This window comes from Euprymna scolopes, chromosome 5, assembly GCF_053919585.1.
Source record: "Euprymna scolopes isolate OS-2025 chromosome 5, ASM5391958v1, whole genome shotgun sequence".
NCBI lineage: Eukaryota > Metazoa > Mollusca > Cephalopoda > Sepiida > Sepiolidae > Euprymna > Euprymna scolopes.
In genome coordinates this window covers 146,765,421-146,792,672 of record NC_136486.1, presented here as the reverse complement: position 1 = coordinate 146,792,672, position 27,252 = coordinate 146,765,421, and the positions used below count along the sequence as shown (strand labels likewise).

At 30.9% G+C, this 27,252-nt stretch overlaps 1 protein-coding gene across 3 annotated transcripts in view; it reads right to left on the bottom strand.

Moving 5' to 3' along the window:
- Positions 1–27,252, bottom strand: part of LOC145277010 (cryptochrome-1-like) — a 63,528-nt gene that overhangs the window by 16,748 nt on the left and 19,528 nt on the right. For all 3 annotated transcript variants that reach the window (XR_013868078.1, XM_080128606.1, XM_080128608.1), the window contains exons 2-8: positions 25,226–25,334; positions 16,452–16,594; positions 10,938–11,122; positions 8,856–8,944; positions 4,142–4,282; positions 3,182–3,352; positions 180–320 (exon numbers count right to left, since the gene is read on the bottom strand). Coding sequence is in view for 2 of the 3 variants with exons in the window: in XM_080128606.1 (XP_079984732.1) it covers positions 180–320; positions 3,182–3,352; positions 4,142–4,282; positions 8,856–8,944; positions 10,938–11,122; positions 16,452–16,594; positions 25,226–25,334 (979 nt within the window). In the remaining variant the exon portion in view is untranslated. The remainder of the gene's footprint in view (positions 1–179; positions 321–3,181; positions 3,353–4,141; positions 4,283–8,855; positions 8,945–10,937; positions 11,123–16,451; positions 16,595–25,225; positions 25,335–27,252) is intronic.

Genomic DNA, 27,252 nt, shown 5'->3' with positions numbered 1-27,252 from the left:
ACTGCAAGTATTAATGGATAATTAAACAAAGGTATAGTGTCCTTCAAGATAAAAATATATGCTCTTACATATGTAACTAAGCACTCTGATCATTTCTATTGTGAAAAAATATTGCACTATAGAGAGAAAGATATTAAAAAGATATACATAAAAATAGAAAACATTCCATCAATATATACCTTCATTCCATCCTCCCAAGATATCCAAAGATCACCTCTGGTTAAGAAACAAGCCACAGAGTGTCGAGCAAGGTGATGGATCCAGCCTTCTTTCCGTAACTGTTTCATGATAGCATCTATCCAAGGGAAGCCAGTCATGCCCTACAAATTAAAGTATACATCTTACTGCATAAATTCTTTAAAATAAATAAAATAATTTTATTATAAAAAATAACATTTAAAACAATATTTACCTATATAACAAAATAGGTGATTATAAAACATGTTGCGTCTGTGTTGTGTATAGCTAGCGCTTGTATTGCGTCCTAATATAATGTAAGACTAATTAAAAATATGTATTTTAAATTAAATAGCATTCTATTATGTTAATTTTATTATATTCTACTTGTAAATAACTGAAACACATTTTTTTAATTTTATATTAAAAAAAATATACTGCAATATAATGAAAAATTGTGATTTAGAATTAAAATTTAAATGATTTGAAAACCACAACATAGTGAAGTTGCAAAAAATGAAGTGCAATACAGTAAACTCCTAATTGCGCAAAAATCTTTTAGTAGAATACCCAACGTACAGGGTTGCCAAGCAAGAAATACCTTCTTGAAAATGTTGAAGTAATAGCAGATCTAAAGAAGTGTGCTTCACTGTACAGTGCTGCTGCACCTATTGCGATTAAGGTGAACCAGAGTCATCCACAATTGATGAAAATCCACAAATTATTTCATTAATTTAATGTTTAAACACATTTAAATTCTATAGTGTCCACACAGTTTTATTAACCTTTCCACACACATTTAGTCATTCAAAGAAAAATGTTTGTTTGATTTTCATCAAAATTGCAACTTTATTAAGCTACAAAGCTAAGGATCAATAAATGATTTTTTTTAAATACTATCACATAGTTTTGCCAATACACCTTCAGTAAAAAGTCATTGACCACAACCAGGTGTTTAACAACATGGTTTGTATTAAGTGTGTTAAATATGCAAGTAACACCTTTGTTCATAAGTTGTATGAATAATGTAGTGTTCAGTGATACATACACTATTTTCACTTCTTCATATGACAAGTCAATGTCATGATTTATTACGCTGACTATAATAAGAAACATGCTGAAATCAAAGCCTTTTTCAGATAGACAAGATTAACCTGAGTTAACTCACAGATAGAAGAAATCAACAGTGAAAACCGTTGTGATCCATGTCTTATGGTTTTGCATTCAATACACAGAAAAGAAATATCCACAATATAAAATTAGATTTTTAAAAATATTTTTAGTTGTATAAAGGCTAAAAAAAAAAAAAAGAATGGAGTTATTGTATATTACCAACTCCGGAGTGGATTGCAGGTTGAGAATAATGGTAAATGGGACGCTATATAGTAATAAAAAAAGTTATAATAAAAGTAGAAAGACCAACAAGCTAAAACCCGAGGTGCCTTTCAGTCGACACATTTTCAAAAGTATGTTTTTGGGGTTTTTTTTTTTTTATTACATTTTCACCCCAAACAAGGCACATTGCCACTTTGATGTAGGGGGCTACTATCAGGGACATAAGCTACAGAGGTACTATGTGTGGAGTTGGGCAGCAAGATGTTGGTTTACGTTATACTTGAACTTCTGCATGTCAGTACAGTTGGGGAAGCAGGAACCCAGAAGAGAATTCCAAAGTCTACCGGTTCTGGGGAAGAAACTACTGGAGTAGAAGGCTCTCTTACATCTAGGGACCTCTACTGTGAAGAGGTTGGATTTAGCTGCTTGTCGGGTTTGTCGGGAGTATTTATGTCGAGGGGGTACAAGTGCTTGCAGTTTGTCAGAGCATTCACCGTTCAAGTTATATGTTGACAAATATCAAATTTATTACTTAAATTTTTTTTTAAATATTGCCCAATTTCCACAGACAAGAGGAAAGCAACTTCTGCAATGCAGAGCATAATAAAATAGAAAATATATTAATGAAATGGAATTCTTTTGTGAAAACATTCTTTGTCTGCAGATAGAAGGCCCTCGCATGGTTACAACTAGCGTCTCCAAGACACTGGTCTTTCTACTATTATTCATAAAACTATTTTTTTCTTACAATGTAGTATGCAATCCATTTTTTTTTTCCTTTTAAAAGCCTAATAAAATTAAATATGTATGACTTGAAAACCATGATGTAGTTAAACTACAAAATGTAAAACAATATAATTAAAGATCACTGTAATGACTTATGAGCATATCTGATATTTCAATAGTAAAATGCAATATTTTATTATTCCCTTAACCAGTCAGAAGTCATCTATCTTCTGTAAAAACCCATCAGTGCATAAGTGAACATAAAATAGATCCAATCCTTCCTATAGACTCTTTCTCACAGAAAAAAAAATGCTGCTAGCCTTCCTCTATTCTATCACTATTTCCATCATAGGTGGTCGACTGAACTCTAATCTCTGGTTTTCTCCTGTGAAACATTTTCAACAAAACTTGTTTAGTGTTGACTACTGTAAAGAATTTTCCTTTCCTCTTTTTTCTATCATAAACAGTTTCTTTTTAAGTACTGCATCTGTGAAACACAATACACAGTGAGTAGAATATGATCATTTTTAAATGTGATAGCATGTCAGCCTCTTTATGAATTACTTAATAGTATAATGATGCCTATTAATAATAATTGATTAAAATAAGAGTTTACACTGTTATAAGGTTATTCATTTAGATTTTTGTTTTATTCATTTAATATCAAAATATTTCAGCTTTCTTAATCAAATACAATGTACCACAAGTAAAATAAATCTAACATCACTTTTGAAAAGTTCACAAATCCTCAAAACAAAAGTGTTTCCTATGAGGTTTCTGAATATTTTAGATAAGGATTGAGAATTTGTATTATTCTCATGTTTTTGATAATAACACTAAAAAAAGATGAGAACAGTAGTCCAAATAATTCAAATAATACAATGTCTCTCCTGTTCCATTAAGTAAATGTGATTTTGTTTAAAGACTTATCAGATGAAATTACCTCAGCCCACTTGGCCAATGCTTCTTGGTTTATGTCCCATGGAATTTGAACGCAGACAGGATTTCCGACCATCTGGTCAAATCTTGGATTGTTGGATGCAGCAGTGTAGAAAAATTCTCTCCAAAGTAATTGTCCATGCAGTGAGAGTGGGGGATTGTTCTTCTTTTTGATCTGGAAGAAAAAGGTTTTTATTTTTACGTATTAAACAAATAAAAATGCATTGATAAAATGAACGTAAACCAATAAATTTTTAAAGTGTTCAATACAAATTAGAGCTTTATAAATATACTTTATATAAACATTTAAAATGATCTACATAAATCAATTCATATGTTTATATAAAGTATGATTAGCATTGCTACTCAGTATTGTCCAGAGCCATAAACAATAAAATAGAAGAGGTTAAATGTGTGTGCATGTATAACATCTTTTTATTAAAACTTCTACCTCTCCTAATCCATATCTTGATCTTTCTCTCTTCCTCATTTTTCCACATCTCTCTTCCCAAAAAAGATAACAATGGAAATGGCTAAAAAAAAACACCCCCTGAAAAAAACCTGGCCCATTTAACCCCTAAAATAAAAAATTATATTTTTTGCTAGTACATATGATAAATTAAATTGAAGGAATGAAGAGACTAGCTACCTCAATCAAACATTTGATAAAGAAATGATAGAGACTGATTTTCATTATAAATTAGAATTAATAAAAAATAAAAATAAAATATCTTCCTGGGTTTATCAAGGAGAATCCTGTTATGAATATAATAGATCTATCATCAAGAAAGTATCCCTTAGTTGAGTTGCTCAACCACTAGATTAACCAGATCAGAAGAAAGTCTTCACATCATCCATGACCATTTAAAAGAAAGTTTTTGGTAAATAAAAACATTTAAAAATTAAAAAAAAAATTTTTTAAGATAGGATTAATAAAAGTTGTAGAACATAGAAATTAACTTACCTTTGTATATAGTTCTGTTAACTTCCAGTAAAACAAACGAGGTGAAAGACAGCTAAACCTCAGATAAGGGCTAAGTGCTGTATGACTGGGAAACAATGATTGTGGTGTCATTTTGGGTTTCTCAAAGCTAGCAACCCAAGCCTGCAAAAATAAACAAACAAAAAAATCTAGAACACGGATACACAGAACTTATCCTCTACAGGACATCTTTATGCTTTCGTAAAATAACAATTTTAACATTTTTTTTATGCGCAAATGATTAAATTCTTATAGTAAATCTCAAGCCATATAAATAATATAAATTTTTTAATATTATTTCATCATGTCTCCATGGGATAATGTTTTTTTAACCAACTGAAACACTTATGTTAGTAGAGACATAATATATCAATGTTAATAATCTCATACAATAGTTTTTTAGAGTAGTAAGCTTTGGTAAACTACACGTCGGAAATTGCTAATTTTCACTGAGAAGTTTACAAAAGGCCATGGCTCCAGAAAACACTAGTACAAATGGCTAATCAGCACATAATTGTATTAGACTGTAAAGATAAAAATCTTTACAAATGTATAGGAAAAACTATAAAGGAAAAGGAAAATTAAGCAAAAACATTTATATGGAATAAGAGAAAATCAACAAAAAGATGTGTGTGAAGAGACTGATATGCAGAGTTTTCTTTTTTAACTTTGCACACACACACACATTGGAATTTATTTCTTACATTATGTTATGTATCCCACTTTCTTGCTGACACTATTTAGATAAATAAAATAAAAGTTAATTAAATTTACAATGCTACATGATTCATTTCCTCCCTCTCTCTTTCTCTCTGTATAAAGAGGGAGATTAATCTATATAATTGTAAAACTCTGTAGATCATCCATTTAGCATTACAAGTTGATTTTTTTTTTTTTTTTTAGATAATTGTCATTTTATCAACTTGCATGAACAGAGCTATGAAAAAGATGTTTAAAACCGTTTGAATTATGCAAATATCATCAGTAGTTCAAAAGTTATGGGAACTTTAACTGCCAAACTTTAGGCTTTTCCATGGACATTTTTTTTTTAGAAAAAGTGGGCTAAATTATGGACCTCAACATTTCAAGAAATTCTGTAATTTCACTACCATTTATTTATTTTTCAAGCTATTCTCATAAAATTTGGCAGTTTTATGTAAAATTGTGTGCTCTTTCTGATTATGCAGTCAAATCTGATGTATCTCTTTACCATAAGCCATGAATTATAAATTCAGATGTACAAATTTCAATTTTTTTAAACTGGCGCATGGTATCATACAGTGGGTGTCTATTTATGAACAAAACTAAGTATTATAGGAGTATTCAAATATAGCTTTATTGAGAATAGGCATTTTCCTGCCTCTTCACCAAAGGAGAGCTTAATCTTGGGTGTAGCCATTGAATGCCTAAAGAGCATTTATGGCTGGTATTTACTACTCCCCTCAAAGAAAAAAAAAAATTGAGTAGATATGAATTAATCTCAGAAATAAATCAACAAAAATTTTTCATATAGATTTTGGATTTCTGTAAAAGATGGAAATTCCCATAGTCGACCAGAACTTATACATTTTGGGACCAGTCCAATTTTCAATTTTGTAAATCCTCTCTATCTGGCCCAAAATATACCCCTATTTTCTGAGATGCAACCATAAATCGTACTCTACATGAATCCTCGATGCAACTTTAACAGTACCAGGAATCCTGATAAGCAACAACTATATATTCACCAGTTGATGGTAATTTTTGTCGTTTCTATTCTGTTGTTTTACTGAAAATTCAATTATGTAAACAAAGAAATAAAACAGTAATTTTTTACCTTGTTTCCACCTTAACATTTAAAATAATTACTTCTATAGGTTTTAGGGTATGCTGAAAACAGATATCGCATTTAAATTTTCTGCAAATAAGTAGTTTTCTGGATATTAAGCAATGTCATTTCTTATGTTATTGCTGGTGGCCATCTTGGTATGCGCAAGCACGCAAGTGCAACCTCGAGAAACTATGCAGAAACTCGCATACCAAGATGGTCACCAGATATAACGTAAGAAATGACATTGCTTAATATCCTGAAAGCTACTTATTTGCGGAAAATTTAAATGCGATATTCGTTTTCAGCATACCCAAAAACCTTTAAAGGTAGTCATTTTAAAGGAAAATGTTAAGGTGGAAACAAGGCAAAACTTTACAAAATGCATCATAATGAAATTCTTTATCGAACCGCCTAATTATTATTATTATTATTTAGATATTGTCAGTTAAAAAAAAAAACGTGTTTGTTTTACAGATTCAAAAAAATGGTCTTGACAAGGAGTTAAAAATAAATTAAAGTTTCACAATATCTTTTTTATTTAATTGTTAGGTAAAAGTACAGAATAGTTAACAAAAAACACCCTTCCTTCCCCATGTTAAGAATGGGTTTCTAAATAATAATGTTATTATTTCAGCATGGTAGCATAAGTGCACAAATACATTTTCTTTGTTATATATTTGTTTGTTTGCTTTTTTTGACTACTAAAAAACACAATTCTACCTTAAGTACAAATAAGAAGTTAAACGCATGTACTTAGTACATTTTGTTGGTTTTTAATGCTTTTAGTGCATGTGTACTAAAAGCGTTAAAAACAACAAAATAGCATTGTTTGGAAATCAAATTTGAAAAACTTGAAAATAATTTTTTTAAATTGACGAACTCAGAATAAAAAATGACTAGTCCAGTAAGACAGTTTTCAATTTGTTTTTTTCTTAGCGACAGTTTTTCTGTAAGCGGATTTGATTTCTATAAAAGATAACATTTTAAAGAAAATTCCACGCAATTAATAATTATCAAATATTTACATATACATGAAAATAATTCTGAAACTTATCTATATGAAAATGGATGATATATGCCGATTTATTTTATCAATTTTGAAATATTCTTCATCAACTTTGCTCAGTCATAACTTTGCTTCATGTGGTCGTAAAAAAAAAAAAAAAAAAAAAAAAAAAAAAAAAAAAAATCAAACACCAGTAGAGATGCACTTCTATGTTTATATAGCCTGTAAAATTTCAGCCATATCCAATCAAATTCAACCCTGCGCATATGTATCCAAACGTAATGTATAAAATGTAAACATTGAAAAAACTGTTTCCCATTTTGTTGTCGTCATTTTTTACAGTTTTTTTCATTTTTAACTTGGAGCATAAAAACACTGAACGCATAAAAGAAAAATAAATTAACATCATTGGAATGCTTATTCTATTCTCTTTTCATCAATATAATTCTTTTAAAAATTGACCAACAAATAAAAAATATATGACTTGTTGAAGCACATTAGGTATGTAATATTGGCAATGTCCACGAAAATACAATATACACTTGTAATGCTAATCCATTGTGCTTGCTTGAATCTTGTCTTCTACGATCGGGAAATTCCATCTTTTAAAAAAGGGATGACAGGTGAATTTTATATATATATATATATATATATATATATATAGATATATATAGATATATATATAGATATATATATATATATGTGTATGAGCATGGCTCAGAAGCTAAGGAATGAGGGTAGAGAGTTGTAGATTTTGATTTCGATTCTCGCTGATGGCACCCAAGTCGAATATATATTTTTTTTAGTTTTGATTTCACTACTATATACTAGGTTCAATATAATAATCAATAGAGAATTTTCTCTATAATAAATATGTAATCTGCATGAATTAAGATATATTTAAGTCTATCTTACAATCAGGCAATGCCAGACAGTCTGATAGTAAAATATTAAATTTTGAAAAATTTTCAGATCCAAAGTTCCTTATAAAAGAAGAACTATTCCTTATTTTTATTATAAAACTCATTTTGATAATGAACGCTATAATCAGAAAACACTAAACCTCATTTTCACCATTTCCACTGTAATTAATTTACATATAAAGATCATGGTTAGGTTGAGTACAAGTCATAATAAATGATTGCAATTATTGCATTTCATACAAGATATTTTTGTTGAAATTATTTTGGGATTTTGGTGGTAGAGGCTATTCCAAATACATTATCAATTCTATAGAATCCTATAAGAAACAAGGCCGATAGCCATTAGTCGTGTGCTCTTGTGTAATGAATGAATGCGTGAATGTAGGATTGACATGAAATTCTTAAAGATAAACTAAAATGACCAAAAAATGGGCTGAAATGACTTAAATAAATAAAAAGTAAATGACTTAGAATGACTTTAATGAACTTAAGGATGAATTGAATGACCTTAAGAATGACTTGAATGCTTAAAAAATAACTGGAATCCTTCAAAAACAACTTGAATGATCTGGAGAATGACTTGAATGGCTTTGAGACTGACTGGTTGTAAAGTGGGTGATCATTTTACATTAAATTAATACAGAAAAGTGATCCCCCACTTTATATCACAAAGTTACAAACATAAGTACAGCATGTAGTAGGAACAGATACTACACTTTGATCTTGGCCAAAAGGCCAAGCACGAAAGCGTTACGGACAGACCGACAGACCGACCGACCAACGGACCGACGGAGTGACTTATAGAGTCGCTTGCACGCAACTAAAAACTTAGATTAGGGAATAAAGCCAATTTCAATAGATGATTTAATTTGTTTTTAAATTTAAAGTTACGATAACAAACATCTTACATGAAAACTTGCATACCCTATAATTATTCTATCATATTGAGATACTTACTTTCCTCTCCAAATGCCTGTCCAACCTCGCTAGTGCTTCAGTTTCTCCACCATGAAAGTTACTTTGACCTAATCCTTCAGTATCAAAGCCTAAACAAGCAAAAAAGAGAAAACATTGAAATTCATTAAAAACGTTAAGATCTATTTAAAACATTTTATTATATTTAAAATATTCTTATTTATATTTAAAACATTTCTGTTTATATTCAAAACGTTTTTATTTATGACGTTTCTGAATTTTTGAGATGAGGATTGGTTATTTGTATCATTATTCATCGGACTACTGTTCTCATCTTGAGTGTGATTTTCATAACGTTTCGATCGATATAACCTCTGACCTTCTTCAGCTGTATCTTGTCGAACACCGGAATTTGGACCACAAGGACCCATGGCACAGTGGTTAGAGTACTGGGAAAAATCAATTGTAAAAGTGATATTCTCCTGAAGGTTGAAGGTTCAATCCTCAGTGTGGGCGACCGAAATATACATTTGCGAATTACTTAGGACCTCTATCCAGTCATGGCTGACGGAACAAGAGCACACTACCCCCGTGAAGTAAATAAAGGGTTCCGCTCGAAATTCCGTCCAAATTCTCAAGTTCGACAAGATACGCCTGACATAGGTCGGAGGTTATATCGACTGAAACATTGTGAAAACCACACTCAAGATGAGAACAGTAGTCAGATGAAAACAAGACAAGTTTTTATTTATATTTAAAACATTTTTATTTATATTCAAAACGTTTTCCTGCTTTCAATTTACTGAAATAAGGAATTATGATTCACGTTATTCATATTTGGACTTATATCTCCATGATTATTATTTATAGTTTTGGACATTAAATGTTGCTTGATCTAAGAATCTTGATGTATCATAGACCAAAATGGGATGCACTGTCTACAACATATTGGCATAACAAACATGTAACAAATAAAATGTTTTTCACACATATTTGCAATTGTTAAACACTAACTTTTAGTGCTAGATGGACATGTTATCTCAACATGAATATGCCATGTGTGCATTCATTGCACTGGCCATGACTATCTTACATGTGCCAGTCCAAAGTTACTATAGGCGCTGTCAATGTTGCAACAAAGTATTCACATCCAGCAAAACAAAAACTACAAGCCTAACCTATAAACAGTCATTAATGTTTATTTCTTGGAGGTTACAGATGGTGCTTGCTCTCCCATGGTTGAATGGCAGACTTGTAGAATGCAATGTTTTGCCTGACTAAACTGAAAGAGACAAGTCTCCTTGACACAGTACTTCAGCCAAGAGCCCCCAAAGGACCCAACTGGCTCAGAGACACACTCACTAAATTGCCTGGTAGCTTTAACCAAAACCAATTGCCCAGTAGCTCTCAGGAAAATCAATTGCCCTCTCTTTAATATTCAAATCTCTCTTCTTCCACTGAGGGACCGCCTCTTCTAGCTCTGACCGCCTCCTCTTTCCATCTCCTGAAATCTTTTCACCCTTGACTAGTTCTGGTCTTTTGTTAATGGTCTTTGTTCAGAGGTTGCTTGCTTGACACATTCACTAAAGATATCCATCTACATGGTCTCTATTTTTGAGCTCATACGTAGATGACCCTGAACATCATTTTTCTTAAAAATCTGATCACAGCAGGATTCTTCCCACTTAATGAGGGTCTTTGTGATATTGAAAACTGTGTAAACAGAGACAAACATATGTGAAATCAATCAAAAACATATTGCTGTTGATTCTAAATTAAATTTTCTATAACAAACCAAAAATAAACTTCTTTACAACGGCTTCTGCTTCATTGAAAACATTACCACAGGATTGCTTCCCTGCAGATTATAACATGGTCGTCTTCAACACCTATTTCAACAAATTCCTGTTATAAAATGTCTCCAAGTTTACAAAGTGAATCCATTCTCAATCCACTCATAATATTCTTCATCTTGTAACTGACAATTGTTTCATATCATTAATTTTTATCCTTGAGTGGCTTTTGGTCTTAATCATTAATAATTATTAGTAAAAAAAACAATTAAAAAAAAAACATGAAAATGTCAACATCAATGAAGTGTAATTAAAAGTAATGAAGATTTACCAAGTTCTTCCAATGTTGGTACACCATATTTTTCATCGTGATCAACAGACAAGGGAGTACGACAGTCTCCAAAATCACCAACTGTTACCGTTTCCAAAGGTCGTGGAGGCAAATCCATTTCTTCGAGAATTTTCTGGAATTTGTTGTAGGTCAAGGGGGGTCTGCCACCATTTTTTTCAAGAATCCTAAAATGTGAACAATATGAAATTATTGAACCAGAACAATCATTGCAATATCAAAACTTTTGAATTACAGAAAATCAACAAAATAAAGATAAAACTAATTCACACAATCTTTGAAGCATATTTGGCCACAGTTGTTTTCTTTAGTTTTATTAGAATCTTATTTTACAAATTACATGATATTGTTATCGAGATTACCATATTGTTTGTCTCCATATTAATGTATGGCATCACAAAACGTACACTATTTTAATATCTTGGTGCTTTGCTGAACTGTATGTTCGATGTCTCTAGTATGTAAACATTAAAATATTTTGTACTGCCATAATTTAATATGACAAAAGCCATAGTATGAAATCTGTGAGTGAAATTTTAAATGGAAATCTTTTTCATTTTGTAGATCTAATCCTCTCATAGTATTGTTCATCATTCAACTGACAATCCCACTAACCCCTCATCTTCTAATAGCTTTTGGCCTTAGTAAGTGTAAGTGTAAAAATAATGACAGCACCAAAAATAATGTGCAACAAAGTTAGATACGAAGTCTGTTTAATGTGGAAGAAAATTCAACTTCCCTCAAAAATGGACTTTGGTAATGTACAAAAATAATCAACAACTAATTAAATAATAATGCTTTGCCAGTGTTCACACTCACTATTTATTACTAAAATATTCATATAAAATCATAGAATTACAGCAATAATTTAATTTTTCATATATAAATTATTATTATTATTGTTGTTTGTGATGATCTGAATAACAAAAAATAACAACCACTATTGACTTTTTATTATAGAGTGCAAAAATTTATTCTAGATCATAAGTTTGAGGTTGTTGTCTGACTTGATATTTGCTTTCTTTTGGATACACTATTTACAATTATGTCAGCAGGGTACTATCTAGGGAGTTGAATTGCAAGGTGTCTGTTCACATTACATTTTAATTTAGGCATGCTAGTACAGTCAGGAAAAAAGGAGACAGGGAGAGAATTCCAAAGTCTAACAATTCATCAGAAGAAGCTATTAGAGTAGAAGGCTTTCTAGCATCTAGGGACATCTATAGTGATGGGGTGGGATTTTGCTGCTCATCAAGTTAATCAGTAGTATTTACGTAAGGAGGGAAAGTGCTACAAAGTCATCAGAGCACAGTCCATGAAAATACTTGCAAACCAAGCACAAGAATGCAACATTGCAACAGGACAAGGGTTGAAGCTTAGCTGATAGTGCTGGACCTATTAGATTGGAAATTTCTTTTAGAACCCTGTCCAAAAGAGAAGGACTAGTCGTGGATGCATCAGCCCAGATATGGCAACAATACTCTATGCATAGATGAATGGTGGCTTTGTAGAGATACAGGATACTGTCAAGTGTGAGTAGTTTTCTAGCACAGTAGAGAGAGTCCACCTTTGCAGTTGTCTTGGCAATGTCTTCAATGTATTTGTTCCAATTCATGTTACCTGTTAATGTTAACACAAGGAGTTTGAACAGTGAGCTCTCAGGTATAGTGTTATTAGTCATGGCTACCGGTGGTTGAGAAGGTTTCTTGTAATTGTTAAAAGAAAGAAACTTAGTTTTAGCATTAAATGTTACCATCCATTCTACTACAGACTGAAGAACGTTTTCTAAGCTTTTGATCATTGCCGTGAATATATGTACATTCATTTTTCCCTTATGTCTATTATAGAGCATAGTGTCAACAGCTTCCTTGCATCATCCGAAATGATTTCGACCAGAGACTAGAAAAAGGGTGGGATGGAAGTACGTGTGTGTGTGTGTGTGTGTGTGTGTGTTTTGTTAGCATTTGTCTGTCTTGGGAGATAATTAAGTTCTGCATCTTAGATTAGTCTGTTACCAAATTGCAGTGTCTGCTTTGATTGTGCAAGCTCATTCTGGATTGGCAGTGGTGGTTATAAAGGTAGCAGTGAATCATGAACACTCTACTCTCCTCAAGAGAATAGGCTCAACATCTTCCACTTGCCCACCTGAGATTAATCCTGGGAATCACCTGGCAGAATCATATCTCAAATAGCAGAATCATTGACCAGGCAGACATCTAAAGTATATATCCAAAAAGTTTGAAGGAAGGGTGTTATTTGTCATGGTTATCGGTGATTGAGAAGACTTCTTGTAATTGTTAAAGGAAAGAAGCATAGTCTTAATAGCATTAAATGTTACCATCCATTTATGGTTTCATTCCACTATGAACTGGAGGTCATTTTCTAAGGATTCTGCCATTGCCTTAGAAATGTAAATATTTGTTTTTTCCTCAGGCTTATTATCGTATCATCAACAAATATATCCAACTTTGGCACAATATTATCAGGGAAGGCATGTATGAATATCAGGAATAATAAGGGTTTAAGTATCAACCCCTGGGGCACTCCCATATTATAATTACGCTGTTAGGTGTGCGTATATCAAGAACACAACCTGGATTTTCCTCTAAAAAAGATCTAGTATTTAGCATTTGTCGAGTAATACTGTTATTTTTATCAGAAAATCTTAATGCCAAATTTGGTCAAAGGTTTTGGATATATCAAGGGCTACAGCAAAAAATATACATCATCCGACCCAACTCTGATAACTGAACTGATGTAGTCAAACGACTCTCAGACTATGGTCATATTGTACATGATTCTTAAAGTAGTTGTATCAATGCAAAAAAAAATTAAAAGGAAGTAAAATTTACATATCAACCATGTTTGATCAGAAATTTGGTATTGGTGGAATTACAGATGTCTTACGCACTTGATGCCTTCAGTGATTTAACCAATAACCATGTGACACCTCTTCTATAAACACCATAACATACCTGAATATCCCAGGCATGGTAGACTGAGGAAGAGCTGGCTTGAATGCATAAGAAGTGATATGACTACATGAAACCTGACTGATATCAACTCTTTGGATCAGACCACATGGAGAGCAGACCTTGCGCCGCCCATCACAAAATTTAGAACATTCACAGAACCCTAAACACCATAAAAAAAAAAATGCATTCATATGTTGTAATTTTTGCCTTTGCAACTTTTACATTTTCTTATTTCCAAATAATTGTATTCTTTATTTAAAACTCATTTTTAGTTATTCCTACGATTCTTTCTAACATCCTTTTATGTTCATCCATGACGATCTGTAAATAAACTAAATGTTATTGTTAGTCAACTGTTGCGTAATTATCCTTTTCTTTCTGGTGCATTTGCCATACGTTGACATAACAATAAAGATCCATACATGTATTATCAGTGATAACAACCAATATGTTTTCTCACATGTACAGGAAATAAGTCTCCATTTTTCTAAAACATGATCAAATTGAATAGCAAACATTCTAATTCTATACTTATCTTACACTAACTGAAGTACTCATCTATGCCAGGTTTTCTTGAATTTTATAGCCAAGTTTAGACGTTAAGGAAATCTATTAAATATTTTTCATCCATAGTTTATAAAAAAAATATACAGGCTTATTATGATTGATATCAGCTAGGAAATAACTAGAATGCTATAGAAAACAAAAAGGACCATACGGATTTTAAGCACCCCCAAATTAGCACCAACCAAATGGACACTTTTCAGTAACACTGCATTTTTTAACTTTCAAATCAGTTGAACTGTCAACAAGAAAAATCAAAAACACAATGTACAATTTTATAACTGTTAGATTACAGATTTTTATTAAAGAAAAACGTTTTACTATTTAAAAAAAAAAAAAAGGTTTTATTTGCAATTTTATTTACAAAAAGGTTTTCCATTAAAATGTATGTCTAACAATGTAATAAAGCATGTTTGTAAATAAAACTGTTTTTAAATACACATATCTGTAACTTTGTTAGCAGATGGAGACGGATAATATGCAAAATGTGTTTTTTTAATTAAACTAAGGAATAAAGAAATTTTTCTTGACTGAAGTCATTTTTCTTTTTGCCCCAATCCAAAGTGCCCCTTTTTTCACTATATTAGCTATATTAAAATCCGACATTCGAAATTTATAAAAAATGTACATTTTTAATTTTAAAAAGTTACAAATATTTGCCTCTACATTAGGGCATATTCGACACAAAGTCAGTTTTTAACAGAAAATTTAAACCCTACAAAGGAGAATCCTAAATAGGGATGAAAATTTAAGTTGTCTCAGTCTGGAAGGATTTCTTGATTGACTAAAAAGAGGAAAGATCTTTTAAATAAATATCTATTATGACTCCCAACACATATATACACTTTCTTAATATAAATCTTTCCCTGCATTAAAAACAAACCTTGTATCCAACTTTGCCCTAGTGGGGAGGCAAGTAAATAATAGTTTTTTTTATTATAAAAGACATAAATTATATAAAATTTGTAAATAAAATTGTATTTTATAAACTAAATAGTTTTAATTTTTAAAAATTGTTTTAATATCATGTCTTTTCTAACAAGACTACAAATGTGCGTACTAAAATAATAGTTTTATTTACAAGCACTTTTTGTTATACTTATATTTTTAAAATATTTTTGTAAATAAAACCTTTTTTTTTTTTTTTAGCAGTAAAACTTTTCTAAGTAAAAATTTGTCATGGAAAAGCTAGGAAAGTGTAACTTGATTATTTATTTATGATTCAACCGGTAGTAGAAGTTTAAAAATCTGATGTTACTGAAACATTGTTATTTTCACTGATGCTGATTTCAGGATGCTTGAAATCCATATGATCCACAAAAAATAATTGCCTAGTGTGAGATTCGAATCCACAATGGCATAAAATATTAGAAATGAAGATGAATGTTTTATGCACAAGGTCATTGATTAAACAAAAATATTTTGTCTTTTTAACATACTTAAATAAGTTTTACAAAGGGATTTTTTTACCTCTCTGCATAGATCTAATAGTTTGTCTAAAATGAATAAACAAACAAGAAAAAATTTAAGTAAAAATATATTAGTGAACATTTCTCAGATTTTTTTATCCATTTAAAACAAAAAAAAGAAACAATGAATTAAGGTTCTTCTCTTCAAAGTAAACAATACATGAAATATGTACAATGAGTTGCCATGAAAAGTATAAAGGATTATTATAATTATGTCATTTGGTTGGCTAAAAGGAAACACTAAGAATGTCAGAACATTTGTTTTTAATGTCATTATTACATAGTTTTCATTTTGAATAATGGGTTTTAGAAAGTGTCATATCTAAAATCAATAATATCAGATCGAACGTACTAATTTTAAATCTGCAGTTAAGATGGCTCTTAGATCAACCATTTAACTGTTATGCTGTGACACACATACAGACCACTTTGCTTTATACATAGAGATATTAGAAAATATGATAATACATCTTTAAAGAGAAACTTACGCTTTGGAGTCATATACTGTGTGACAAGTTTTGATGATGACTTCAATTCCAGCATCTCTGACCAAAGTACAAATGGCAGCATCTCGGTCTTTGCCAAAAGGTTCAGGATCTTCCTCAAATGACAATGTCGTGATATTCCATTCCTACAATAAATAAGTACAACCTTTAACAACTTATGATGATATAAAAGTTGAATCATTGAAACAAAAATTACAAATTTTTATGTGCGTTAATATTTATTTTAACTGTACTAATAGGCTAGGAGAACAGGGTTCAATCCTCAGTTGAGGCATACCAAAGACTCAAAAAATGGTACTTAATGGTATCGTTAGAAAGAGTAATCTCTCAGAGAAATAATATCGAAAAATTAAAAAATCCTTGATTATTTAGTGTAAAAATTTCGTTTTGTTTGAAGGTGGATCATATAAAAATCTTGGTTTCGACAAAATTTTTTAATTGCATATGAGCGAACGCAAGTTTTTAACTTTCAGTTTTAATTAGATTTGCGACATGATGATATCAATGGAGTCTTGGGCTGATAACGTGCTTGCTTATGTTCTTATCTTTTGTCCGACACACATCTATTTATTTTTCTTTTTAATAACATAAGTTTTTTTCTATCCTAACACGATAGCAGCCATGGTTCTCTCTAGAATGTGCTGCTGCCATTGCGCATAGAAATCACTATTTCCATTCAATGTAATAGATACCCGAGACTAAAGCTGCTTTCAGGACTGCCAGCAACCACTGTAAAAGAGTGATAAAGAACGCAAGAGAGTTGTATGCTCAGTCCGTCAAGTTCAAAGTTGCTGAGCAGTGGCTTGGTTCCCACCAGTTTTGGAAAATAACAAACAAGGTCCTGAATAGAAATGTGTGCTCTATCCCAACCATAATCAATAGACCTTAGAGAATCTCATCAGCATCGGATAAAACCAAACTCTTTGCCAAGAACTTTGCAGCTAATTCTTTCTTATGTGATCAGGCCCCCCCCCTCATATTTCCTCCTGTCTGAAAACATGCTATGCGACATACAAATATTAGCAATACCACACCATTTTTTTCTTTAGATCGAATAAACTCAAATCAAGTACTATTGAAAAAAAGCATAAAAAATAAAGAAATAATATCTTTAGTTTTTTAAAATCAATCCATTAGAACTGGAGTTATGACCATTCAAAGTATCAAAAAATGTGTGGTTCACTGGACATTTTGCCTTAAGTCAGTCCTATTCAAATGCATATAAGCTTGTGACTGAAAATGGTAGGGAATTTGTACAATTTACAGACAAACCCATCTTTAAAAAGCTGTATCTTCAGATCTTTTTAAGATATTATGATGAAATTTTGAACATTTTATCATAATACTATCTTACTTGGTAACCTATGGACTAATTAGCATACTAATTAGCACATTCCAATTTCATTTAAACAGCTTTCTTTAAGTATAACATCATAAAAGCAACTAAGAAAAATGGTAAGGCTGTATCATCATAGGAAGTATTATTCTGATGGACATTATCATTTGCTATTATGATATCATAAAAAAATCTAAGATGGCGACCAGAAAACCCAAGATGACGACCAAGAAATCCAAAATGGCCACCATGATACGCTTCAAAGAAATTAACAAAATATGGCTTGTAGCATATAAATTAAAGGAAATTTTGTACAGATCAGAATTATGTTTTCAAGTACATTAAATTAATTATCATAATTAAGTTTCATTTTAAGGCTTTAATTAGAAGCATCATAAAAGTTTTTAAAAATGGGAGGTAACACTTTACCATCATGCGAAATATTATTTTGATGGACATTATCATTTGTCATCATTACACCGTGAAAAATCCAAGATGGCAACCAGGAAATCCAAGATGGCCACCAAGACACAATTCAAAGAAATTATTAACAAAATATGGCTTGTAGTATATCAAATTAAAGGAAATTTTGTACAGATTACAATTATGTTTTCAAGTACATTAAACTAATTGGGATGATTAAATTTCATTTTAACAACTTCAAGTTACTGTGACAATTATCGGGTGAGTTTCTACTAGTATTTTGTATAATTTTTTATTTTTAAGTCATTGTCGAGATGTCAAGCGACATCGCATCCATTTTTTCTTGTTCTCATGTAATTCTCAACACTACTTGTTTTTTTGAATAGAAGTAAGATGTAAAACACCAAAAATTTATCGAAGTAGGTAGAAGAGTAACTTGCCTTTGGTAACATATTTGTTATATATTTGTTTTTTGACCACATTTTCATGCCTCTGTGGATTGTAAAACAACCCCAATAAAAATTATTCTCTTACTTAACTGGATAAGTGGTTTGTGTGTTTTAACTCATTTAAAAGTGTGGTCATTGTTGGTTATTCTTTTTCAAAAAATTTATTTTTTAAAAATATTCTTTTCCTTTCCATAATTAAAACTTATAATTTCTAAATAACAAAAATAAAATGAATACTTTATGTTCGAAAGTTAATTGACAAACACTTGTTTACAGATTTGTTTGTGCGTGTCACGACGCACAAAAATTCTCATATTTATATGCGGCTGTCATTACTTCTATCGATTCGTGCATAAAAAGTTTTTATCCAATTCTTTTCAAATTTTAGGACAAAAGAAATTAATATATTCGCTATTAAATAGCGTTTGAACACAGTTTCTATCTTTACTGTTCTTTGTATTACAAAGTGTTAACTCTGAGATGCTGTATTTATGACTTGAAAGCCAAGAACAAAAAAAAAAAAGAAAAAACAATGTTCATTGTCGGTTATTCTTTTTCAAAAAAATATTCTTTTCATGTCCATAATTAAAAACTTATGTTTTCTAAATAATAACAAAGATAAAATGAATACTTTATGTCCGTAAGTTAGTTGACGAACGTTTTGTTTACAGATTTTTTTTGCACATCACGACGCATAAAAATTATCATGTTTATATGCGTTTGTCACTACTTCTATTGATTCATGCATAAAAAGGTTTTATCCAATTCTTTTCACATTTTAGAAAAGAAATTAATATATTCACTATTAAATAACGTTTGAACACAGTTTCTATCTTTAATTATCTTTGTATTACAATTTAAAAAACTACTTACCTGCTCCCAATATAATTTAAATTAAACAGAAATATTATTTATATCAAATGCTAAAAGTTTGACCCATTGAATTGTCATAACACAAAAAAACATGTTTTTTGTACAATTAAATTTTGTATTCAATTTTTTTGTTTGAATTGAATATTTTTGAAAAAAATTTTCCAGCACTAAAATTGGCCATTACTATGATATTCGTTTTCAGCATACTCAAAAACCTGTAAAAGTCGTCATTGAGTTGGAAAGAAAGTAAAAATTTACCCTAACCCCTTTTTTAAATGGGAATATTCACCAGTCATGGGAGAGAAATGGCCACAAAGTTGGTGTTCAATTTAGTAGTAAATGAAAACTGATCCCTGATGATCATCATAGTCATAAAAAAATTTTTTTTTTTTCAAAATTTTTTTTCAATCTAAAAGTCAAGTCTGTAATTGATGAGATTAATGCAAAAAAAAAAATGTGTAAATTGTAGAATTTAGAGGGGGTGGGGGGTAATTTCCTAAACATACGCCAAAATATCATATTTAAGCGGATTTTATGACTGGGCAACGCCACATATTCCCCCTCCCCATCACTATTTTTTTTTCTGGATACGACCGGGCAATGCCCCCCTCCCCTCGCTGGATTATTATGTAAAGGGTAAATGTTTGTTTGTATATCCACTAAAATCGTAAAAAATACACACCAAACACACAAAAAGTCGTTTGTTTTTTTATTAATCAACATAAATTGATGGTCAAATGGCCATTTATGTCATTTAATTTAAGGTGTATCCATCTTTTAATGCTATCATGTAAAGGGAAGCAACTGATTTATGTTTCAGTTATTTCCCTTATACTGACACGGGCTTTGTGTGTGCGTGCGCTCGTGCGTCCCAGATATAAATAGGCTGAAGGAAGAAGAAAAAAGGAGGGGGTAGGATACAACAAGATGCCTTGGTCAATGCTGAGTAGACCTGCCAGTTTCTTATAAGAAAATATTTACATCTATAGACAGATAATTCAATGATTGAATATGTTGCTTTAAAAGAATTCAATTTTGCAAAAAATTCAATCGAACATATGAAATGTTAAAATTTTAATTCCATGAACTTTTGTTTTTTAGGCTGTTTTATTTTGTACCATTTTTAAAAATAAGATTTTGGAAGTTAAATTTATTTATGGTATGGTTTAATCTTTAAATTATTAAACTAAATTATTATAAAATTACTTTTATTATTGGAATCTCTTTTGAGATGAGTAGTTTATGCATTTATTTATTTGTGGACTATTCTCCTCCTGACAAAGGTCAGAGGAATAATTGGCCAAAACATTGTGAAGCAATAACTAGAAAAGGAGGAGAAAGTCCTCAAATAAATAAATGTTTTATAAAACTGTTATTAAATCAATATTGTTTTAATCTCTAAATATTGTTGAATCTTTTAATCCATGAGGATTTGCTAAGAATTTTAATACCAGTTTAAGTGATTTTCCATTTGACAATTTAAATACTTCCAAATTGCTTTCAAATTTTGATGGCTTCTGAAATAATTCATTTTTTTGTGTTTGTTTGTTTGTTCTTCTTGTTTGTTTTTTTTATTTTTTTCAATTCACACAAAACATGAAAATGGTTAGTTTACAAAGAAGCCAAAATGTATTTTGAATGTAATTTTATAATTGAATTTTTTTTTAATTAAATTTTTTTCAAGTTATTTTTTTTATTTCAATAAGCTATTAATAGCATATGAGTCATGTGGAGGCAAGAAATACACACATAGATACACAAAAAATGTTCACACAATTTTATTAATTTTAGTAAAAAAATCTATTGTTGCCAAAAAAATCAATTTAAATTTTGATCAATATTTTTATTAGATTAGCATTTCAACCTGGCGTTGCCCAGGTGTTTGGATGTGAAAATGTAAAAAAAAAAAAAAAAAAAAAAAAAAAAAAAGGTGGTAGTAAGCAGACAGGCTCGAACCCGTACCACGAAGGAGGGAAAGAACAGGAAACAAAACCTGATGTCTTTGCGGTTACGACCACCGCTAAACCTGAAGTGACTTATGTTAACATTTAGGCTAGACAATCGAAAGGAGAGGATGACTTTCAAAAATATCGGCGAAAAAAGTGACCCCCCCCCCCTGTAGAAAAGTGCCTAGTTGAAGGTAAAGATATTAATGTTTTTAGCCAATTTATCAATATTTGTCATATGAAAGTTCGAACTTTTAAACGATACTGATCTTGGTAAAATCCGTCACCTCTGTCAAAAGTTTTAGGCAGACATGCAAACATACATACATACACTTATATATTGGTAACTAAAAATTTTCGACCCAAACTGATGAAAAAGCTTGCCCTATCTCTGAATACCCTTTATGTAAAATTTCAAATGTTTAGACCAGAAATTGTCTGAGTAATTTGGTAGAGACCGCAGAGGTCAAATGTTTTTAAAATTTGACCCCTATTATGACCCTTTAAAATTTATTGTTTTAGGCTCAAATCAAGTTATTAAGTTAGATCCATGTCCAAAGAACCTATATCTACAATTTCAAGTGTTTGGACACAAAATTGTCGGAGGAGTTTGGTAGAGTTCTCAAAAGTCAAATCGTTGAACTTTGACCCATTACAGACAAATTTCTGGCCGAAAATGGATCACAAAGATTTTCCCAAATCTCAGTGCCCTGTATATCAAACTTCGAGTTTGTAGACTTAAAATTGAGAGAGTTATTGCGTAGGGAAATGTACACAGACACACAGATACGTTCACTTTTATAGATATATAGATATTTCTTTAACTTAAGAAATATGGTACTTATTGAATAATTCTAAATATTGCAACCATTCATAATACCCAAAGTAATATATAAAAGGTGAAAATATTTCATGAAATTTTCAAATTCTAGTAATGCAATATCATAAAATAAGTTTTTAGAGTAAAACATGTTATAAAGATATCTATACTACCTATATATCAAAACAATTATACTCAGTTTTGTTCTAAACTGCCCGAGAATGACAATTTATTTTTTTAATTATTTTTCTTACCCCAGAACAGTAAGGGGTGCACTCCACTTTTTATACAAGGAACTCTTAAGCTCGTATAATAACTATGGAATCCTTAGAGAAAGGGAGACAAGGAGGTTGCCAGGTAATTAATAATATCTTGTAAACTAGGGTTTACTGTTAGAAGCCTTAATTCTTTCTTTAATGTTCTTGTCTAGTTGGGATGGGAAGCAAGATTGATCAAGGTGGTTCTTGGAAATCATTTTTTTTTTATTATGCTTAAAGGTTTTAAGAGATTTTTTCCTCTAGACTGCTACACTATACATGTCTGCCAATGCTCTAATTACAGATTACACCTAGTGATAGGTTTCACTTCGGAAAGCTAACAAGTGATCTGTCATGTGAGTGTTTGCTCTTCTCTCGCAACATTTAGCTTTGAAATCTCATTCAAAATAGAAATCATTCCATACCAGTCTTTGCCATAAAGTTGTCTGAAATCTGATCGATTTCTGACCAAGAAAAAAAACTTATTTTTTTCAGCACAATCTAAGTTTGCCTTGATACATATATTTGACAAGTGGATTAAAGTCCCTGTAACCTCCTTCATACAACTTTTTAGCCTACAGTTCATAGAAAGAAGCTACTCAAATAGTAAGCTTTTACAATGAGGTACCAAAACAGTGAATTGATGGAGACCACTAGACCAATGAGTTAAATGAGCTAGAACAAAGGAAGCAGTGAATAGATCAAACAATTCTGAAAAACACATGCCATAATAGTATTTATAGAAAAGACTGGGACTAGCAACATAATGTCAGTGAGAGAGAGGTTGGAGTCAATTAAATTACAGATATGTTTTTGCACCTTATCAAGAACCTTCAAATAGGACGGAGATTCACCATTCCAAATATGACAACAGTACTTAATACAGTATCTGATAGTATATTTGTAGAGATAGGGAATAGAGAACTTACAAGAAGCAGAAAGAGCAATAAACCTAATACATAAACTCCAAGAAAAATTTGATGAGAAAGATCAAGAAGTTTTAGAGTCAATTTCACTTTAAGAGCAGAGTCTTCCCTCTCGAAAGAGAATGAAAGTCAACTAAACAAGTAGAAATATTGATTCATTCTCCATAAAAAAATGTGAAGTCATTTTCTGAAAAACTGCCAATTTTTTTCATCACCTCCTTTTTCTGCTTATTTATTAATAAAATAAATTAATACAAAAAAACTGAACAAATGAAAAACAAATTCTATGAAAGTGCCAGGAAATTTAAAAATGAATTTGAGTTAAAACTGAAGGAAAAAAATAAGTAAAATATAAATTCGTCAGTTAGTTCCCACCTATCAAAATTAGTATTTTTAAGTTTTTTTGTTTTAGGGGGGGGGCAGTACACTAAGAACTAAAACATCGAAGACTGATAAACATATGCAGCCCCTTGGCACAAATATAAAATGTGAAATATTCCCATTACCAGTGGAATGTTCTAGAATAAGGCAGATATTTATTTTTAATATGTTATTCTCAAGCTGGAGTTTAAAACAAAACAGAATATAATTTATTGTTATACAGGTAAATATAGATATTGATATAGACAGTATTTTTCATACAAATGAAGATAGAGAAGAAAGGAGGGATAGAAGGAGGGGAGAGAGAGGGAAGGAGGGGAGAAAGAGAGGTAGGAAAGGGGAGGGAGGGATGAAAAAGAGGAATAGATAAAAAGAAAGGGAAGAAGAAGGAAGGAGAGACAGAAGGAAGAGATAAAGAGAAGAGGAGGGAGGGGAAAGAGAAGAGGAGGGAGGGGAAAGAGAAGAGGAGGGAGGGGAAAGAGAAGAGGAGGGAGGGGAAAGAGAAGAGGAGGGAGGGGAAGGAGAAGAGGAGGGAGGGGAAAGAGAAGAGGAGGGAGGGGAAAGAGAAGAGGAGGGAGGGGGAAGAGAAGAGGAGGGAGGGGAAAGAGAAGAGGAGGGAGGGGAAAGAGAAGAGGAGGGAGGGAAAAGAGAAGAGGAGGGAGGGGAAAGAGAAGAGGAGGGAGGGGAAAGAGAAGAGGAAGGAGGGGAAAGAGAAGAGGAAGGAGGGGAAAGAGAAGAGGAAGGAGGGGAAAGAGAAGAGGAAGGAGGGGAAAGAGAAGAGGAAGGAGGGGAAAGAGAAGAGGAAGGAGGGGAAAGAGAAGAGGAAGGAGGGGAAAGAGAAGAGGAAGGAGGGGAAAGAGAAGACGAGGAAGGGGAAAGAGAAGACGAGGAAGGGGAAAGAGAAGACGAGGAAGGGGAAAGAGAAGACGAGGAAGGGGAAAGAGAAGACGAGGAAGGGGAAAGAGAAGACGAGGAAGGGAAAAGAGGGAGAAACAGAAGCAGAGAAGGATGAAGAGAAAGTAAAAAAAATTTGAAGCCATGAAAGTCCTCTTACTCTTTGTCCTATTTTTTTTCTCCGATCTCCAGCCCACCCTTTATTTTTCATGCCAATAATTTTTGAAAAAGAATATTTCTCTAAATTTGATAAAGATAAAATATAATATGAGTTGACTAGCCTGCATCTTTTTGGTAGATCAATGTTTTCCATTCATTTCTACTTTTTCCTCATATATATAAAAAAATCAATCTTAAAAATTTTAACAATTATGTAAAATAATTTACTTGATAAATAAATCAAATACATAAAAATACATAGAATACATTTTTTGTTGAAATAGTTACTGACCTTAGATAACTGTGGAAATACATCAGCTGGTTGACCACGTACAACAAAAAGCCTTGAGTTTAATTTCCGAAGACTTGCATCCAAATCTTCAAGACAATTCAGGAGAAATCTGCAAGCAACAAAATATAGAGATTATTTCATCTTTGTTCCAGGTGAAATTAAAGAAAACTCTAAATTATTTTGATATTTTTCTTCTTGCATCTTCCAAATTAGATATAAAATTCAGTATCATTTTATTTTTATTGTAATCTTTGTAATGGGACAAAGAAGTGATATAAAACTTGTTTATGATTTTTTTTTTTTTTTTTTTTTTGCACAAAATGGGATCAGTTCAGAAGGAAAGTCTTAGAAAAACAAAATAGACTAGAAAGAAAGAAAGAAGGATAAATAAACCCCTGGTCAGAGATAGATTAGTTCAGAAGCCAATTTCATAAAGCCATCCAACATATGTTCCATGTAAAAATAGACATTAAAGCGAATATGATGAGCCAAATTTTCAATGTTTCAGAATAAAATTTGTTTTTAAATGTTTACAATATGATATACTACATTTGAGAATGTGAAATAGGATCAGTTACAGACAGATACCAAATCATCATTTCAAGTAATCAAACATATCTTTATTTTCTTTTTACTTTTTGTGGAGATTTTTTTTTTTTCATTCATAATTAGCTGTACCTCCCCGACATTGCTCAGGAATATTCTGACTTCAATTTTTATCTCTCATTTATATTTTTTTTTTTACTAATTTCTATTTTTAAATACAATTATGAAAGTTAAATTAAGTTATTACATTATCTTTTTATCATTAAAGTATTAACTGAACAAAATTTTTATAACTATAACTAATTTTATGATAAGGTTTAATCTATAAAATTATTGGATGAAATAGCTAAATAGATTGTTGGTCTAGTCACACTAAAAGAACAGATGAAAGTTCTTGGATTAGTAGATATAGAATAATTAAGGTAGCAGATTTAATTCACAGGAGAAGGCCAAGGAAAGCATGGAGGGAAGTCATAAAAATGGACAAGAGAAAGAGGAATAAACAAAGAACTAGTTAGAGATCAGTTAATTTGGAAGTCAATTTTTAAAAGCTGTCTAACACATGCCAGCATGTAAAATGGACGTCAAACTAAATATGATAATGAGCCAAATACTCAAGGTTTCAGAATAAAAGTTTGTTTTTAAATCTTTGACAATATGTAATATATTTGATATATTTGAGAATGTGACATGATATCAGTTAAAGACAAGTACCAAATTGCCATTTCAAATAATCAAACATATCTTTATTTTGTTTTTTACTTTTTATGAGGATTTTTTTTATATACATGGTGTTGCTTGGGAATATGTTTACTTCCATTTTTGTTTCTTTTACATTTTTTTAAAATTAATTTGTAAATTCTTTTAATAGAGATATTAAAATTAAACTGAATTATTACGGTATCTTTTTGCCATTAAATTATCATTAATTGAACCACATTTTTATTAGATGAAATAGATTCTAAAATTTTTAGATAGTTTAATGCTTCCATATTCCTTTCAAATTTCAAAATGCCATGAAATAATTTATTCTTTTTTTGTCTAAATATTAACAAATTAAAATAGTTGACTTTACAAAAAAAAAAAAGAAATGCCTTATGGAAAATTTAATTTCATAATGAAATTATTTTTAAAAGATTTTTTAATTCGTTTTAGTACTTTATGCTATTGTATTTTTTATTTCAATAAATAATCAATAAATAGGAAGTAAAAAAAAATCATGTACAGGTGAGAAACCCATGCATAGACACATGAAAATTGATCATCATATTTATTTTAATGTCTGTTTTACATGCTGGCATGTGTTGGACGGCTTTTAAAAATAGACTTTCAGAATAATCTATCTTTAACCAGGTTTTTATCTGTCAAGTTCAGTTTTATCATTTTATCCAATGTTTTTCTTAGCCTTCACATGTGAGCTGAACTTGCTACCTCAACTGTTTTACATCTATTAACCCAAGAACTCTTATCCATTCTTTCAA